This window comes from Strix uralensis, chromosome 5 (genome assembly GCF_047716275.1).
Source record: "Strix uralensis isolate ZFMK-TIS-50842 chromosome 5, bStrUra1, whole genome shotgun sequence".
NCBI lineage: Eukaryota > Metazoa > Chordata > Aves > Strigiformes > Strigidae > Strix > Strix uralensis.
In genome coordinates, this window is record NC_133976.1 from 43,534,038 (window position 1) to 43,552,976 (window position 18,939).

Below are 18,939 nucleotides of genomic sequence, written 5' to 3' on the forward strand. Positions count from 1 at the left end.
TTGCTTGTTAGCCTCTCTTAAAGATTTTAGCTTGTATATTTCTTACAGGTCACACTCTTAAGTTCTGTGTTAATAGACCAAAAGCTTGCTTAGATTTCCTTGTGTTCATAGCTGGAATCTGTTGTTCTGTGAAGCATTGTCCAAAGCTACTTCTGACAGATTGAAAAGGTCATTTTGCTCATGTCAGAAACTGTGTACTGACAGTTAGGCACTGTGTCTACAAGAAGGATATGCCTATGCTCATTAGGCCAAAAAGATGCTTAAGCTTCCTTTTGTGGAGGAAGTGTAGGCTTTCAGTTTTCCTTTTTTTCTTCTATTTTTATTTCACTACTGTTTTTAATAGTAGGAAGACAAACCATACGCCCCACAGAAAATGAGAGTATATAGGCAGTTTGACATCTCTTAAAATAGCAGGTTTCATATGTGTATTGGAAGAAGTCACAATAGACTAGATTTCTAACCTAATAACTTGGGATTTTTTGTTGACTGGCTTTTTGCTATACAGCACACTTAAGCGAATTGCATTTGATGAATGCATTGGCTGCACAGATTTTGCTCATATCAGTGAGTTTGCTTACTCAGTTGCAGAATCAGGTCATGACATTGTTTTCATTTTGTTTTCAAAGTATGAGTCAAAGTGTGTAAGCTCCGGTGGTAACTGCTAAACACGTTTGTTGTATGCAAATATTCAAATTTTAATAGTTCTTTTGCATATAGTTATTCAGTTGTTTGTTTTTTGTGTTTTGTTACATTTAGACAGGGTCACTTATCCATGGTTGTACAGCTGATGAAATATGGGGCAGATCCGTCGCTAATTGATGGAGAAGGATGTAGCTGTATTCATTTGGCTGCTCAGTTTGGACATACTTCGATTGTTGCTTACCTGATAGCAAAGGGACAGGTAAATTTAAGTAATATCATATTTAAATAGATTCTACTCAAAATTAGAGTAGGAAAACAATTGAAACCTATACCTTTTATTCAGGAAATGCAAAATATCTGCCAGACTAAACTTAAAAATAATTCAATGTCTTTTATTGTGGACTACAGTATTGATGTGCCATCTGCTAACTTTATTTCTTCTAACAGTGGTCTGAGTACTTTGGGTTTAGTTCATACCAGTCTAGTGTGGTATATGGAAATTCTAGCAGTTACTCCTTTACCATTCTTTATTTCTAATGAATTTAATCTTTAAATGTTAACAGTGACAATGATAGCAAATATTTTGGAATTCTTCACAGAATCGTCAGGTTGTACACGGGTAAAGAATCTAATGACAAAGAGTTGTCATAGGTCATCTCTTTTTTTACACCTCAGTCCACAACGTTTGTTTATTGCTGTTACTACCTGCATGCATGTGTAAATAAAAAAACCCAACCAAAACAATCCAGAAATCTTCTTGCTAGCCACTTACATTACTGTTCGATCTGTAAAGTGTGTATATAGCATGTGTTCATTACTTTTGTTGTTGTCTCTTCATTCTGTGTGCTCAAAAACACGTTCACCTTTTTGCTACTCACCCTGGATGATAATTTGTAGATTTACTCACCCACAGATAGGTGCCTGAAACACAAATTTGATTTACTTTGTAAACCGTATAAAAAAGTCAAAGTCGTCCTCTTGTTTTACAGTCTTGCTAATGCTGTTCACGCTTCTGTATTCTGCTCATTCTTTCAAATTGAAACTGAGATATGATCCAATGAGTCAGGTAGAATATGACTATGAAATCAGAGGCTTTGGTCTGTGTAAAACACTAAACTTGCTGCAGAATATTATTTGTGCTTATATAAGTAAAAAAATATAAACTATTGCTTCATGTAGTATTCAGTTTGTGCCTGAGAACTGTTTGGTAAAACAGTATTTAGCATCTGATAGAGAGTAAGCTAGGCACAAGAAGAGGCTGATCATATATAATCGCTATTTTGTGAGAGATAATGATTGGAGAGAAATGCTTTTTCATCAGGAACAACTTTTATATTTTGTTCACAAATTACGTGTAATTTTATGTGGATTTTGTTACCAGAAAAATCTTGCAGATGTTATACAAGTGTGAACTTGTTTAAAGCATAGCATTAATGAAGTATAAATGGCCTTTAAAATGTCCTACTGTGATAACGAAATCTCACTGTAAATGGTTTTTGTCCTCATGTTTATGTACAGACTTGTCGTATTTATCTGAGCATACAGTATTTCAGTCCAGAAGGAGTCTTTACATGTGTACATACATAAACTCACAAAACTTGATTTAGAATTTAAAACCTATTATCGTGGAAAGAGCTCTGCTTATTAGCAGCTTTGAAAAGGATGATTATTCTTAAATCCTCCAAATGTTATCAAGTATGATTTTGGTATCCTTTCCATGCTGTAAGTTTGAATTAATTTTAACAGCAACTTTTGTAAGCACTTCAGAAAGTTCGACTTTAAAATTATGTATTGATTTGTATGTTTAAAACATAGTATGTTTAAAATATAGCAATATTGATATCATTGTAATAAAAATCTCTAAACTCATAGTTCTCTAGCTATACTACATACAACTACAAAAAACACATGGTTTCTGTAGAAGCTATGGGAAATACATGATTCTGCTTTTTATTCTCCATTAATAAGTATATATGAGGTCATTAATACCTTTTTTTTCCCACGTCCTTTGTGATGTCATGATTTGGGTTTGGAAAGTTGAACTGCTTTTGCTTATGTGGGCTTGCCCTATATACTACTTGCAATTTTTTTTTGCTTTTTGTCTTTACAGAGACCAGGTTCTCTTATATCCAAAGAGTAGGCTTACCCTTGTCCTGAACCAAATTGTAGTACCTGTGTGGTAAATGACAACTAAATAAATGTCAAAATAAAGCTCAGTGTAGGCTGTGTGCTTTGTTAGTTCTGATCCTGGTGCCTTTATGGACCTTCATGATAAGAGGAGAGCCAGCTTTCATAATTGTGTAGAGACCTGTAGATTAAGAAGTTGCTCCTAATTGCTTCTTGTCTCTTTTTGAGACAGCTGGAACCCAACTTCAGTGTTGCTGCTTCACTCTCTTCTTGGGTTGCAGCAGCCAATGGTAAAATTTCCAGCCTGAGGCTCAAGTCCAGTCCTCTAGCTTCTGAAATGTAGTGTAGGGGAAGAACCCTTGGTCAGATGCCCTCTGGCCTTGGTCGGGAGTGAATCCACTTTCATGCCAGCAAGCACTACTCAGCGAAGAGGCAGCAGTGGCTAATAGCTGTTGCTTTTTATTTAGTCATGTCTCTTACTGAATTTTGACAGACTAATACCTGGCTGTATCATAATTTGCTCATGTTGTTTGTGTCAGTAGGTTGCCAGTAGTTTGTGCCAGTAGGGTCAAAATCAAGCCTGGGGCAAGTACATGATATAAATATAATCAGATACCAAGTAACAGAATCTGTAGCACAGTTCAAGTTTAGGTAAGATCATTATTTTTAAAAAAAAGGCAAGAAAAGAGCTGAAGAACTTTCAAATGTTCAAAATTGATGCTCGTACTAATTGATTGCTTGACACCGTGCTTATGCTCCTTAAAATGCCAAAGGCATGTTAGAGCCTAGCATATGCAAATATGTCACCCCAAAATAAGTTAAGATATAGATATGGTATGTCAGATGGTTGAATAATGTGGTTTCATCCTGTGTCATGTGTGAGATAACTAACGTCAATCACAGATAATGAATGGATGGCTATAAAGTTGCTAGTAGGATAAAATCATGTTGTAAGAAATATTCTGGAGCTAAAATTATAGTTTAACTATTTCATACTCATAGTTTAACACTTATTCATCAAGTATGTATTTTCTTTATTCTGAGTTGCAATTTTAGATGATAACTACTTTCCCGAGCTACAAAGAGCCTTCTTCTGAGCTATGGCCTAGGAGTAGTTGGCATCTAGGTTGGGAGATTCCACCGGCCTTGGTTACTTCGGTGCTGCAGTCCTTGAGCTGTGCTTCTAAGCACTGTTACCTCTGTTGGCACTGAGGATTGTTCTCTCCACCGGGCTCAGGCTAGTGTAAAACACTGAACCAAGTGTTTATTTCCTAGACCCAACCTACAGCACATTACTCACAGAATTGTAAGTCCAGTCATGTTTCTCCCTCATGATTGTCAAAACTGACTCTGTGTTTGATGGACTAGAGTACTCAGAACAGAGCTTGTGTTGTTTGAAAGAACGAGGTAGGTTCTGTTCTGTGTGTTACCTTGCTTGATGAGCTGCCTGTCAGTTTGTGCTTGCTTCATTCCACAAGAGTCCTACAAAGTCTCTGCTTCTAGTGAATAACTAGCACGTCTTTCCTAAATTAGGAAATGTTTTCAGCCTTACATCTTCCTTCCTGATAAATCTTCTTTACTATAAGCTTTTAAATATGTCATCTCTTTAGAAACCTGTTTCCCTTTCCTGGGGCAACAGTCCATGTGAAAGAGATCTTTTCCTTATGGACAACAGGCTTCTGAACAAGGGTGTGATGGGTCTTTCTACGAAGGTCTGTGTTCTGTGAAATAACCAGCTCTAAAGAGGATCAAATTCCTGGTCCCTTGCTGCACAGTTTCATGCATTTCTAAGTGGAATCTCTTGATGCTTTTTGTGCTTTTCAAAAAGCTGTATTGTATCACAGAACGGGTTTGACTATTGCTTGTTAAATGCTCTGATAAGCCTAAATGCTGCTCTGATCTCTAGCTGCTATTCAGAATCCTACCTCATCAGCTATGTTGCTTTCAGAAAGTAGTGTTAAGCAGCTGTAATGCTACAGCTCCTTTCCGTGCAGGAAGCTCTTTCTCCCCTATATTTTTGCCTCTCCAAAAGCTTTTTGTGGAATCTTGTATTAGTGTCCTAGGATTAAGTCTGGTTATCTTTGCATATGCAAAGCTGTTCTCTTTCAGAACCAGAGTTGTTCTATTTCAGAAACAAGTGAAAAATTTGCCAGTTGTGGTTCACAGAGTTCATGCTTGAAGTACATACAGAGGGCAGCAGTATGTGCAATTTATGATCGTTGTGTCACTTATTGTTGAAAGCTTTGGTTCTTGTACTGAGTCCTAACAGCACAAGGTACACCTCTCCATGAACATTATCAGATTGACCTGTCACTGAGAGTTAAACAAGAAATTAATGCGAAAATGCCTGTTGGCACACACCAGAACAGAAGACCAGTCTCCTGATACGGACCTGCTGCTGAATGTTTCCATTTTTGCCTCAGCCCTTTGGTAAAAAGCAGCAACAGAGCTTCCTTTCTGAAATGTCCCACTTGTTGTGTGGTTGTGGTAGTAATCTGGCAAAATAATGAAAAATTTTGATGAGAAGTTTGTTAGAGCATGTGTCTGTGTTGTGGTTTAACCCCAGCTGGCAACTAAGCACCACCCAGCTGCTCACTCACTCCCCCACAGTGGGATGGGGGAGAGAATTGGAAGGGTAAAAGTGAGAAAGCTCGTGGGTTGATATAAAGACAGTTTGAGAGGTAAAGCAAACGCCATGCACAGAAGCACAGCAAAACAAGGAATTCATTCACCACTTCCCACTGCAGGCAGGTGTTCAGCTGTCTCCAGGAAAGCTGGGCTTCGTCACATGTAACAGTAATTTGGAAAGGCAAATGCCACCACTCCAGATGTCCCCTCTTCCTCCTCCTTCCCCCAGCTTTATATGCTGAGCATGATGCCATATATGGTCTGGAATATCCCTTTGGGCAGTTGGGGTCAGCTCTCCTGTCTGTGTCCCCTCCCAGCTTCTCATGCACCCCCAACTTGCTTGCTGGTCGGTTGGGGTGAGAAGCAGAAAAGGCTTTGACACTGTAAGCACCCGTTCAGCAGTAACTAAAACATCTCTGCATTATCAACACTGTTTCCAACACAAATCCAAAATATAGTCTCATACTAGCTACTATGGAAAAATTAACTCTATCCCAGCCAAAACCAGCACGGTCTGCTATCCGCAACTACGTTGTCTTCGTTAGGTCTATACAACAGTATGCAAGTCAGTCTTAGTTGCTTTGCCACTTGTTAAAGTTCCTTTGAAAAGGGGTCTGCCTCAGCGCATGTTGTAGCTTAATATGAGTAATAGCTGTAGCCTGCCTAGGTGATGTATGTGCAGGGAATAGTCTGGAGCTCATGGCTTTTTTTTTTTCTTTTTAGTTGAGTGTCACCTAGTGTGCAAAGTATGGTTTTGATTTGTCAAGTGGAATCACTGAAGGAATCATTTTACTTGCATCCAGGGAATCAGGTCCCTGTTGTCAAGAAGAATTGCTTCTCTGTATGAAATCTAAAGATGAAATAGCGATTGTTCATGTTACAGTAATTTGTACAATCTTCACAATATGTTGTTCACACAATGTGACCTGTGAGTCAAAGTCATGTTTCTCAAGGATGAATGAACTTGAGGTTAGGCTGCGGTTCTAATTTCCTTCACAACAGGACGTTAAAGGGAGTGCCAGCAGTTAGGTGGTCCTAGTAGGCTCAAAAGGATCTAATCTATACAAGTACTGTGGGTAAACATTGATCCCATTCTCAATGCATGTATGTCTTCTGAAAAAACAATACAATAAAGTAATGGTTCTCTTTCCTCTCCATCAACTGTTTTTTAAATGTCTTCTTTTTTTTTTAATTAAGCAACAGAGTAAAAACTCAGAAATGTAAAATTGTCTGCAGGCTAGGGATGTTTTAAAAGTAATTATTTGGAAGAACTAAAGTAAATTGGATTTTCTGGAAAACTTTTGCCTGGGTCAGGCTAGCAGCACCATGAGCAAGGATCTCACAGTGCCTGGCATTTGGCAGACTACTGGAGTGGAGAAGATTCTGGGGGTGGTAGAAAGCTACATCATCCACTTTCTGGGTTTCTATCAGTAGTTTCTGTAGCAAAAGACTTTACTGAAACACTTTGAACCTAATTTTCCTAGTAAGGACTGAGGGGGGCAGCATAGAAAACACTGACATAGCTCTATTGTCTCTAAGGAGAAGTGTTCAGGTCTTACATTAAGTTAGCTTGGGGTAATTTTGTTAGCGGTGGCCTGTGGAACTTGCCCAGATGTGCTTGTGAGTCTAATCTGTCTCAATGTATTTAGGAATTACCAACTTCCATGCTAGTGAGGCAGAGATCTATAACAGGGGAAAATGCTGTAGGCATTAGATCCTTTCTGATGGATCTAAGATAATTGTCTGGATGGTGCTATTTTGTCATTCTGTGGCTATGTTCTGTTAAACGTAATGTGGGTTTTTTTTATTTTTAGCCATCGGTTTAATCACCACTTGATTATTGATAAGTTTTATTTCTGGGTAGGTTGTTTTTTTTAATGGCTTTTGTTTAAACTTAAAAATTTTCTGGCAACCAGTAACTTAATATGCAGATACGTAAATACCTTTGGAACTGAGTGAACTAAGGAAAATTGCTTTGCAAGTGGAAAAATAGATGCAGCTATCATTCAGTAGGATGTAGGATTCAGGCCATGGTATTTATGTTAATTTATCAAGTACTTTATTAAATATTGGTGCATTATTTTAGTTTTCTCCTGCTTTTGAGTGCAATAGTACACCATCTCTATGTATCTTTTATGTTGAAGATTAATAGTAAGAGAGAAATGACTAATGTTAGGCAGCATGACTGTTCCTTAGTTTCCAAAATAGATGGGAATGGTTATATATTTGCAATGGCAGTGTTAATGTCTGTTTTCATTTTTTAAATACTATTTTATTATGTACTAAAAGCTTGCCAGTTTTTTCTCCAATTCAGTTAGTTAGTTTTACAATACTGCTTGTCACTGCAAACCTTGTATCTACTGGATCTTGAACATGCTTACTCATCTCACCAACTTTTTTCTTTACCTTTTTTAGGATGTAGATATGATGGATCAAAATGGAATGACACCTTTAATGTGGGCAGCTTACAGAACACATAGGTAACATCTCCCTGCAGTTTAGACTTTCTCTTGATGTTAACTAAGTGACATATAGTAGTGACTAGTTTTGATTTTTTGGAAAGTTTATTTTGTTTAACTAGTCAATGTTCTTCCCACAATTGGCACTTTATCTTCATTTATGATTGTTGTGAGTTAACCCCAGTAGGCAGCTCAGCCCCATGCAGCCACTTGCTTACTCCTGCCCAGCAGGATGGGGGGGAGAATCAGAAGAGTACAAGTGAGAAAACTTGTGGGTTGAAATAAAGACAGTTTGATAGGTAAAGCAAAAGCCGCATGCACAAGCAAAGCAAAATAAGGAATTCATTCACTACTTACCATTGTCAGGCAGATGTTTAGTCATTTCCAGGACAGCAGTGCTCTGTCACATGTAATGGTTACTTGGGAAGGCAGACACCATAACTCCAAATGTCCTCCCTTCCTCCTTCTTTCCCCCAGCTTTTATTGCTGAGCATGATATCATATGGTCTGGAATTTCCTTTTGGGCAGTTGGGGTCAGCTGTCCCAGTTGTGTCCTCTCCCAGCTTCTTGTGCACCCCCAGCCTGTTCTCTGGCAGAGCAGTGTGAGAAACAGAAAAGGCCTTGATGCTGTGTGAGCACTGCTCAGCAATAGCTAAAACATGAGTGTGTTATCAACACCATTTCAGTCACAAGTCCAAAACACAGCGCCATAGGAACTACTATGAAGATGATTAACTTGATCACAGCCAAAACTAGTACAATGTCCTATTCAAGAGAGAGGATATTATGCAGAAGTACTCACTAATATGAACTTTCAGTTACAAAGTAAAAATGATTGGAAAAAGTTGATATAAAATAACACTTCTCCAAAGAGCACATTTGTCTGAATTAGATTCCTGCTCAGAAGGAATCTAATTCAGTCCTCCATCGATTGTTGAGAGGAACATAAGCTAGTTTTTACAAATACCTATCATTACCAACATTATCATCCTTTTTTATTTTCATCTTTTGGAATGTGAGGTGGAAATATGTTTTGAACTTCGGTTGTTATCTGCCAATTATATAATCATGTGCATGCTTTTACAAATCCGTTAATACTCTTAGGTTTTGGTAAACATAAAACCAGAATTGTATAACAAATGTGTTTCATGACATCCCAGAACAAGCTGTCTTACTGAGCTCATTTAAAAGTAACAGAATTGTGGTTGCTGTTTGGTGGGAAGGGAATTTGAGCCATTCCTAATTATCAGCAAAAAGCGTCACTTTGCTATTACACAGTGTACCTGATCAACATTCTTTATAGAAATTGAACTCATTAACAATAAGTTGGTATGTATTTCAGTTCATCTTCTGTAGATCTAACAAGAATTTTCTTTTCTAGTGTGGATCCAACCCGATTACTACTTACGTTTAATGTTTCTGTTAATCTTGGAGACAAATATCACAAAAACACAGCACTGCACTGGGCTGTGCTAGCAGGAAATACTACAGTTATTAGTCTTCTGTTAGAAGCTGGAGCTAACGTTGATGCTCAAAATATAAAGGTAAACACTTGGTCTGTTTTTATTGGAAGTGATTTGAGGCAGAAATAACAGAGCCTATGATAAATCTCAAGGATAGATTACTGTTGTGGGTATGGTGGGATCATGAAGATGAAGCAAAAGCCATGCAACTAATGTTTAATTTGGGAATCTGTTTTTCCTAACAGTGATGCATAACTTCTAAATCTGCACCTTCAGAAGTACTCACGTAAATGATTTACCAATGGTTATGTGTAAATATATGGGAGTGGGGTGCACAACTAGACTGTGTGAAGACCCATGCATTTGGATGCAAAATTGGAAATCTGACTGAATGTCTTCTAGTGAAGTTCTAGGGTGACTGTTGGAGTGAGATGCAAGACATCTCTGTCCTCTTTCAGAGAGATGACACATGCCCTAGTATATCTCCCAGTGGCAGTAAAGAAATTGGAGGCCTAAAAATATCAGTAGGAGTAAAATAAGAAAATGGGCTCTTTTTGCATCAGAATTTTTAAGTTGCCCAATTACTCTACCAGAACCTCTTAATGACAAAGCTAGATTCAGCACTAACAGAGCCCCTCCCTAGCACATGTTAGACCAGCCAAACAGCTGTTAGAATTTATGCCATAGACTTGGAAGTCTGTAAGAGCTTCTCCAGCAGTGGAAGGTGTGTCTGTTGAGCGTAGTTTTGTCCATTGTCTCCAGACTATTCTGTATATCAAATTAGATGCACTTCACCACCCAACCTATTTTTCCTGTGGTGTCAGAGAAGAATTCACTTTTAGAAAAAGAATTCTCTACTCAATTTCTCTTCTAATGTTTGTATTTTCCATTTAATGAGTGTTACAAATGGAGTGGTTACACTGGAAAATACAGCTGTAAATCTATATTTATAAAGTGTTAAATACTTTAAATTTATTTGACCTTTCACCATTTTCCCTACTGATTTAAGATGGCCTATTTTCCTTGGCTACAAGTAATAGAAATATGCTAAAAAATACATATATACACATCTGTTTTCTTGAACAGCATGGAACAGTCTTTTTAAGGGTGCAGTCAAATTTTTTTAGTAGCTTTCTAGGTCCTACATCCACTTTAGAATATCAGAAATACTGATGATGATGAATGAAAACTCATTAGAAAAAATCACATGGCTTTTCAAGTGTTTAAAACAAATCAGCTAGCCTCTTGCATGTACTGATGTGAATATATAATTATTCCTGGTCTGTAAGGTCAGTCATGTGGATGAATTATACTTCTAGTCTCAGTTCTTGTAAACTGTTGAAAACCTTTTTTTCTATGCCACTAATGGTAAAAATTAAGGTATTTTTGTGGAAAAAAAATCAGTGTGTCATACCTTGCTTCCCTTGGCAGACTGATCAGTGTGATTAGAGTTTTAAAGTCATCACCTTACCTACATTTCTGGAGTCTTAGTAAATCTGTAATAAAAATTCATATGTTTGGCCAAATGAAAAAGTATCTGCTAGCCTGAAGCAGTTCGTGGTCTCTCCTTCTTTATTGACAGACAGCAGCAGTCAGTAGAAAAATAGGTTTTTGAACCTACTGGATCATGCTATCTTTCCAGTCATACCGGAATACATGTGCTTGGTTTCATTAACCACTGCCTGTGTTCTGCGGTGGAGTCTAGGTTTCTTGCATGCCTTCCCAGATTTCTAGGATCTTCAGAGGATCAAAATCATTCTAGCAGTGGCAGTTTTGCCATCCTGCCAGTGGCTGTGTAACAGATGCTGATTGGGGTGATAGTAAACATATAGGAAACATAAGGATTTGGTTGATTTTTATCGGTACATAGAAACCTGGTTTTGTGCTTCTGCTTTGACTGTTCAGCAAAAAAGTTTTCTTTGAGCCAAAAACTGGTTGTTAAGTGTCTGGCTCATGTTTCCCCAGAAATAAAAGGAATTGTGAAAGGCTCCTTTCTGATGCAGTCACTTCCAGATTTCTGCAGCACTGTCTAGTGAGTCCTTTTCTCAGATAGCCCATGGAGTTGACCAAGAATGGTGGTAAGACAGCTAAGGTTAAAGAAGTACATTGGCTGAAAGCTGTTTATTTTTTTCAAATTATGAAGTGGCTGAAATGCTAGGTGTGAGCTTTGACCTTGTTGTTACCAGCTCTAGGCAGTCTGTGTTAGAAAGGCGCATGCTGCTGGCCACCTGGGTTTGGAAGAAATTAGAACCTGTCATCTCAGTAAGATGCTTTCTTTACTTTGCATGACAGTTTGAGAAGCATACGAACAATAGCACTCTTATTCTAGAATGAAGCTTGATACAACCAGTGAGTTTGTCCTGTTTGTGTTATTTATCCTCTTATTATTCTGTACAAGAAAATAATACTTTTGGTAGTAAGATACTTTCCTTTTTGAGAACTGGATTGCAGTTAGAGTTGGAACATGGTTTTCAGTAGTCAGATTGGGTTTTTTGTTTGGTTGATTTTTTCAAAGGAAATTATCTTGCCACACCAGTAGACAGATTGGGCAGATGAGGACAGGATTTCACAGTGACTCAGCTTGTCACTGGGCGTTGTGGGGAAACCTGTAAATTTTACTTAAGTGTAAGCAGAAGCTCCATTTTTACTAGAGAGTGATAGAGACCTAAAGGAGCTTTTATGGTTTAAGGAAGATTTTATTTTTTAATTTATTTTTTTTTTAAATCTGTTAATGATTCATTGAATGGACTTCAGATGTAGTTTCTTTGTTATGCAGTATATTTGTGAGCTTGTCTGTGGAAGTCTACATGTAATGTTCCCTATGGTAATGACTCTTCAGATTATTTTTTCTATCTAAACACTTTAAATATATACTATTAAAGCCTTATTGCTTTCTGGCAAACTAAATGTTACTAGATTAAATTCCCCGATTTTTTTTTTTTTCTTTCTAAACAAGTCAGCTATCCACCACCCCTGTGAATACAAGGAAAGTATTAAAATGGCCAGATTATGAGAAGCATAGTCGAAGACTTCTTTAAAGCTCCCTCAATCTTTTTATCTAGGCAGTTCCTAGGTGTCTCATGGCCCTCTAGTGGAAGGGATGCTCAGCTGGACCCCAAGACAACTTCAGGATTTACTTGGGAGATGAACTCCCAGAGGGGATTGCTTGTCCACAGGTAATCTTTACAGTCTGGATATATAAGGTGATAATAAAACAACAGCATCTCTGGAGTTTTCCAGATACTGGCAATTCAAGGTGCTATTAGATTTGTGACGAAGCAGGCACCATAGTTTGATCTCAGGCATTTCTGCTGAGGATGGAGTTAACTTAATCTGTTTCTTAAGCATCTGGCTAAACAACTTTGAAGCCAAGTTAAGTCAAAAGGTTATTAATTTTTAACTGTTTTTGTTAGTTAAACTTTTCACACAGAAGGAGTGCAAGATCCTGTTAAGTAGCAAAAAACTTCACCTCATAATCTGTAGTCTGTGCTATTTGCTCTCCTTTAGAGATTTGGAGCGAGATTTCAAAGGCAAAAATGACAGTTAAATAATACTCAGTTCCCATTGTCTTTCTATGGGATATAGGTAGCTAACTGTAACTTTTAATCTTTGAAATCTCTTCTGTCTATAGTAATTATTGCCCTTTCTGGGTAATTTCAGTTTCTGGTACCTGTCTCACTTTTTTTTTAGGAGGGGGCCGAGCGATGGAGGATTCAGCCATTTTTCAAGCCTCCATGAATGGTTTGTTTAGGAGGGGAGTTAACTCCAGTAGAAGAGAGGAGGAGTCAAATGCAAAACTGAAGCTGGAGGTACCTGCAATTGGTTGTCTCTTGCCTCCTCTATAATTTTAGACCAGTTGATAACTTTCATTTAGCTCTCTTCCTAAATGTTTAAAAAGCAATAAAATCAAATCAGTTTGATAGGCACCTTTGGCCCCTGTATCTCTCTCTGTGTCTCTCTTTTGCTTTGTCTGTCAGTCCTCTCTGGAAGTAGGGAAAGAGAAAGCATGGGCCGTTGCTGGCTTAGCACCCAAAGTACATGAAGCACAAGCTAAGCATAAAAGCTCAGAGTTTTGGAATAAGTTGGACATGATCAATCAGTTTATTCTTCTCCATTTTCTTCCTAGGACTTTAGTAACTGAGGTGAATATAAGAACATTAAGCTTGTGGAAAAAAATCCTTATAGAAAAATTCCATGATATTAGTAACTTCACTCTGCCAGAAAGGCAGAGAATTAACTGAGAAGTCAGGCTGTAGACCGGGAGAGTTTCCATGATCCAGTGGGTCACGAGTTCTTACTCTTTGCTTGATTTCTGCTGCCTGTCAATAGCTGAGGGGGAAGCAGAGTCTTTCATTTACAGGCTAGTGGACTGTGTGTAGAACAGTGAAACATAAATGTGTTATGCCAATGGCAACAATTATTGCTATGTCAGGACATACATATTATCAGGATCACACATTTAATACTCTACTTGTCTACGCATGTATAGTCATAAGAGAATGAAAAAGACCAAAAGGAATGAATGATGTGTGGTGTCAAGTAAGCTCCAGGGCAAAAAGTATGCCAGAATGTAGCTTAAACTGATTTAAAATGTATTATTTTTACCTGCCAATCTGCTGTTTCAAAACTGCTCTGAATGCACTTTATTTTTAAATTGGATGTTTCCCACTTTTCTACTCCTGGCAGGGAGAATCACCACTTGATCTAGCAAAACAGAGGAAAAACGTTTGGATGATCAATCACCTACAGGAAGCAAGACAGGCAAAGGGATATGACAGTCCATCCTTTCTGAGAAAATTAAAAGCTGATAAGGTAAGTAGTAGTATAACACTTACATAAAATCAATATTACTGCTTCTGTTGGTTTGGGGGCATGTATGTTTGTTTAAGGTAAGCAGTTCAGTACTGTGGTTTCCCCACATTTCAGTTTTAGGAAACACCTTTTTGCTATGGCAAAAGTAATTGCAATAGAAAAAAAAATACTCAAGGCAAGAGGAAAGAAAACCCTAAGCCTCCACACAATTACCTTTAGTTTTTGTGCTAACTAAATGTTAGGAAGGTACCAATGGTCTGGTATTGTTGGTGATGGCCAGGACTTTAACAAAGCTGACTTTCAAATATCTGAGGAAAGAAACATTTTAGATGTCCTGAACTCTGATCTCCTCTCTAATTATGTAGTGTTTTGTGTTGAATGAAAGCAGTATAATGTAATATGTGAATCTGTAATGTGGAGGCCTTTTTATTCTCAGCTTGTTATTAAATACTGCAGATAGGAGGAGGCAAGAAATGAGGGTATAATGGGTATCATACTGCTCTAGCATGAAGAACTGTCTACCTGCCTACAGTTTGATAACATACAGAGTTAATATTTTCTTACCAGGCAGAGTGTTGTGCTGGATATTAAGTATTGCTATCACTGATTTGTTACAACTTCTTGATTTAAAAATACATTGCATCTTGATGATTAAAGCACTGGCTACAGACTCTGCTTTAACCCTGTGATAATAAAATAATGCAGTGATTATTGACTTTAAGTGATTTGGGCATTGCATTGTGTGTACATGTGCATTGTGACTGTGCTTTGAATGTCTGGAAGGAGTTCAGTGCCTTCATCAGGATTTGTACCCACGTAGTATAAGATAAAAAAGGTCCCGTCTTTTCTCATAGACGCTTCAGTATGACTTTATTACTTACATAACTGCAGTCTTCAAAGTTCACTGAGATTACCATGTGCTGTGTAGTAGTTTATACACTTTGACAGATTCTTAAAAAGAGCTGCTTTTGCCTTTATTCTGGATTAACAGCAAAATCTCTAGAAGACAGTTCTTCTAAAATATATAAAATCGCTGATTTGTTATAAAATTTTGGGAAGATTTTTTTCTTGCACATTCATTGGAGATATGTAAATATAGGAAATGAGAAAAATTTATGAAGATTCCTCCCCCTACGTCAAGTTTCCTGAAAATTTAAGTTTTTGTGACTGTCCTATTTATTATAGAATATTATTATACAATCTGTTCCTGAAAATAGAGTTACTTACTGATATTTGTTTCTATATAGGAATTCCGTCAGAAGGTGATGCTGGGAACTCCTTTCCTAGTTATTTGGCTGGTTGGGTTTATAGCAGACCTAGACATTGATTCTTGGCTCATTAAAGGGCTGATGTATGGTGGCGTTTGGGCTATGGTGCAGTTTCTTTCAAAGTAAGTGTTTTACCAGGATGCTGTCTGTTCAGTGTGCACACAAGAAGTGTTTTGCTGGCATCTTTATTGGATAAATAAATTTCTATTTTTCTGTGTGTGTTTTTGACATGCAACATTAATTTTTTGTTGGAATTTTTTTTAATTACTATTTCTGGGAAAGATCTTGTGCAACTTTAGCTCTGTTGTCTTGCAAATAGCCGTGGAATTACCTTCTGTGAATACCTCTGAGCTAATAGAAGCTAACAGCAGAACAGAAATTCAGTCATTATCCAGAGGAGGGTGCTGAATGTCTGTCTACAAAGTTATCAGCGTGAATTTTGAAGAAGGCAGTCAAGGGGAAAGTTACTAGAAAGGAATAGAAAAAAGATATCTGCAAGTCTGCTATTAAAACCTATTCTTTTAGACTTTAAATACCCAAAGGCACCTGAAGAGATTTATGGAGAGGAATGAAATCAGAGTCAGATTTTGTAGCTTCTGTTGTGGAAAGGGATGACTGAAGAAAAAGGTTGCTTTCTAATAATATTTTTAATTTGTTACCTGATCATAGAGAATTGTAGTTGTATTTGTGATTACTTTAAATATCAGTAAACGCACCTAGGTATACACGTGCACACATAGACAAACAGGCATGCTCCAACGGATTTTCAAGATCTGTAGACTACATCTATCCTTTGCTTTGCCTTGTCATGTGTGGCATGTATAGAAGAACTTATTATATCTTCACACTTACGAGCTTTTTGCTTTTCTGGCATTGAATGTCATGTTTATTAGAACCACTTGCTTCTCCTTCCTTTTTGTTTAAAGAGGAAAAGAAGATATATCTGTTCCTTAAACCAAGTTCATGAATCTTAGTGAACTTTATACACTGGGAGGGGGATGAGGGGCATCAGGCTGTTGTCTCTCCAGGGTCTTGGAGATGATCTTCTTGTTGTCTCTGAGGCTGTGCAATTTGCTGACCTCCTCCCGCAAATAATTTATTTGGCAATGCAGATCCTTAAGCACACCTCCTGCAGGAAGCAAGGACAAGATTTCTTCAAGGTTTTTAAGATCTGTGTTATGTCAAGTTTTATATTTTTGACCTCCCTGATACATATTCAGGATTAACATTCTTACTTTCTCTTATGCTTTGCTTAATGTTTAGTATAAATACTTTTTGAAGTGTTTTTCACGAAGTCCAGGTTTGAATGAAACTTTTGATGTTATTCTAGTAGTATTTCCTTTCTGTTGAATTTTAGCTGATCTGTTTAGCTGTGTTTTCCTCCATCCTCCTTTCACACATAAAAAAAATGCACAGAAATTGCTGAAAGATTACTGCTGAGTATTGTGTGTCCAAATGTATATTCACTTATTACTCACCATGTTAGCTCATCTTCCTTGTAGTATTTTCTCACAAGACCTAAGAAATTTCCATTAGAGAAGACACAGTTACTGCAAGGGAGTGAAGGACTGAGATGGAAACTTCTCCACGCACACGTTTGTCTGTAGCAGCCCTGAGGGCACCAACAGGGCAAAAAGAAAAATGCATCGATGTAAGAATGTTTAGGTAGATGATGGAAGAAGTTTCATTTCAAGGAGTTTAGCAGTTTAGAGTGTGACTCTTAATATGTTTAGCAATTTTTCTTGAATATGGAGTAACCTAGTCACTAACCTAGTTTGTCTCAATTCAACTTCTCTCAGAATAGTCTTTAAAATGCAAGAGTATAAGAAGGTGAAAATAGTTTTGACGGCTTAATTATTATTTTTTTAATTAAAGTAGCAGCATTCTATCTTAAATTTAGAAAATCTAGTGAGATGGGAAATTAATTAATCTGGTTTTTTTCCCGACTTTCTATTGGCAACTGTAACAGAAGCAAAAGATTCAAGAATCTGAAATATTTCAAGTATGCAGGCTGATAACACCAAGGTCTCTTAAGCTTTTTTTCTTACTGAAGTAATTTTAACATGTAATTTTCATTTTATGGGTTTCCAAAATATCTTTAGCATTGTAATCTCTTAAGTAAATGTAGTTTGCAACCACTGTCCATGACTAGGAATCTCACAGGTTTCTGACTGCTTTCACGGTGAGTTTTAGTATGGGTATTTACTCATTCTACCTTTCTTGACCAGTACTTGACATTCACTTCAGAGGTAAATATATAAATTTTAATTAACTAACTTTCAGTCATGACCCTTTATCTAGACAGGTTGAAAACGGGAATTTCTCATGAATTTTGAAGGTAAAAGTGAGGAAAATGTTTTTATGGCATATTTGCAAAATCACATATAGTACATATTTTAACGGGAAGCGTTTTTCATAAGCAGTGGTTCCAGATTTACATTTTATAAGTCAAAACTTATCATGTAACATTGCTCCTACTTTACAGGTCTTTCTTTGATCACTCCATGCACAGTGCACTGCCTCTTGGAATATACTTGGCAACGAAATTCTGGATGTACGTGACATGGTTCTTTTGGTTTTGGAATGATATCCTTTTTTGTGTACAGTAATAAGTAATATTTTTTCATGTTAGTAGTATGAGGTAATACCTAGATATATCCTACATATAAGAGTAAGTAAACCAATTAAAAATTTAAAATGGCTATCTCCATTAAACATTGCTTTCTATATTGATGGTAATTATCGCTTTAAAAATGTGCATTCTGTTGCTTTGCTTCAGTAATTTAAAGATTTTCCTCAAAATTGACTTACAGTAGTCTGCAAAATTTCCTGTGCTTGGTCAGTTTCTTAAGTGGGGGAAATGTAAGCAACTGTGTAAAATACGCTCTGGCTGTGAGGTGACAAGGTGTAACTGACTGCATTTTTAGACACTGCTTTCTTGAAAAGCAGTAGGTAATTTTATCATATACATCAATCCTGGTGGAATTAGCTTTATAGTTAGTTTTTCCTAAAGATTTTGTAAATTCCACTTCATACAAACTTTAGATACATTTGTTAACTGTATTTTCAGTCTTTGAATATGTATGTATTAACAACACTAGATTATAGAGATTCATCATGTGCCCATCTTCTTATGTTTTTGACTGTCTGCCTAGATAGGAACTTTTCATGCTCACAAGGGTAGAAGTTGATTCAGAGTTCACTGAAGAATGTCAGTTATCCACATTAAGGAAAGAGATTGAAATTTTTCATCTACTTTCTTGGGTATTGTAATTACAATAACCAAGAAAACAAAGTAGAGATTTAATGTTTTATTAAATATTTAACGTAGCTCTTATAGTTGTAAATAGTTGAAGTGAACTTAATATTTACGATGGCTGTTGGCTTGACTTTTCTAGAAACTGGCTTTCTTTTCATCCTCAAAGGAATTACCGTGAAATAGGATAGTAGTAGTGCAACCCTTTCGTCATCTTGTTAATATGTTCTCCAACCTTAGCTAAATGAACCTCACATTTTTGGGTTGAGAATAGAGAAGAGACC

General features: G+C 37.0%; 1 protein-coding gene and 1 long non-coding RNA gene across 4 annotated transcripts in view; one reads left to right on the forward strand and one right to left on the reverse strand.

The window, feature by feature from the left end:
* The window catches only part of ZDHHC17 (zDHHC palmitoyltransferase 17), an 80,891-nt gene that overhangs the window by 38,573 nt on the left and 23,379 nt on the right, over positions 1 to 18,939 (forward strand). For 2 of the 3 annotated variants that reach the window (XR_012629221.1, XM_074870630.1), the window contains exons 5-10: positions 757 to 901; positions 7,813 to 7,877; positions 9,238 to 9,400; positions 14,006 to 14,131; positions 15,379 to 15,521; positions 17,885 to 17,985. Coding sequence is in view for 2 of the 3 variants with exons in the window: in XM_074870630.1 (XP_074726731.1) it covers positions 757 to 901; positions 7,813 to 7,877; positions 9,238 to 9,400; positions 14,006 to 14,131; positions 15,379 to 15,521; positions 17,885 to 17,985 (743 nt within the window). In the remaining variant the exon portion in view is untranslated. The remainder of the gene's footprint in view (positions 1 to 756; positions 902 to 7,812; positions 7,878 to 9,237; positions 9,401 to 14,005; positions 14,132 to 15,378; positions 15,522 to 17,884; positions 17,986 to 18,939) is intronic. The other variant, XM_074870631.1, reaches the window with a different exon arrangement.
* On the reverse strand, positions 751 to 8,258 carry LOC141944291 (uncharacterized). The gene is made up of 3 exons (XR_012629222.1): positions 8,214 to 8,258; positions 5,162 to 5,264; positions 751 to 883 (listed from the first exon to the last, which is right to left on the reverse strand). It is a non-coding gene; the product is annotated as an uncharacterized LOC141944291 (long non-coding RNA).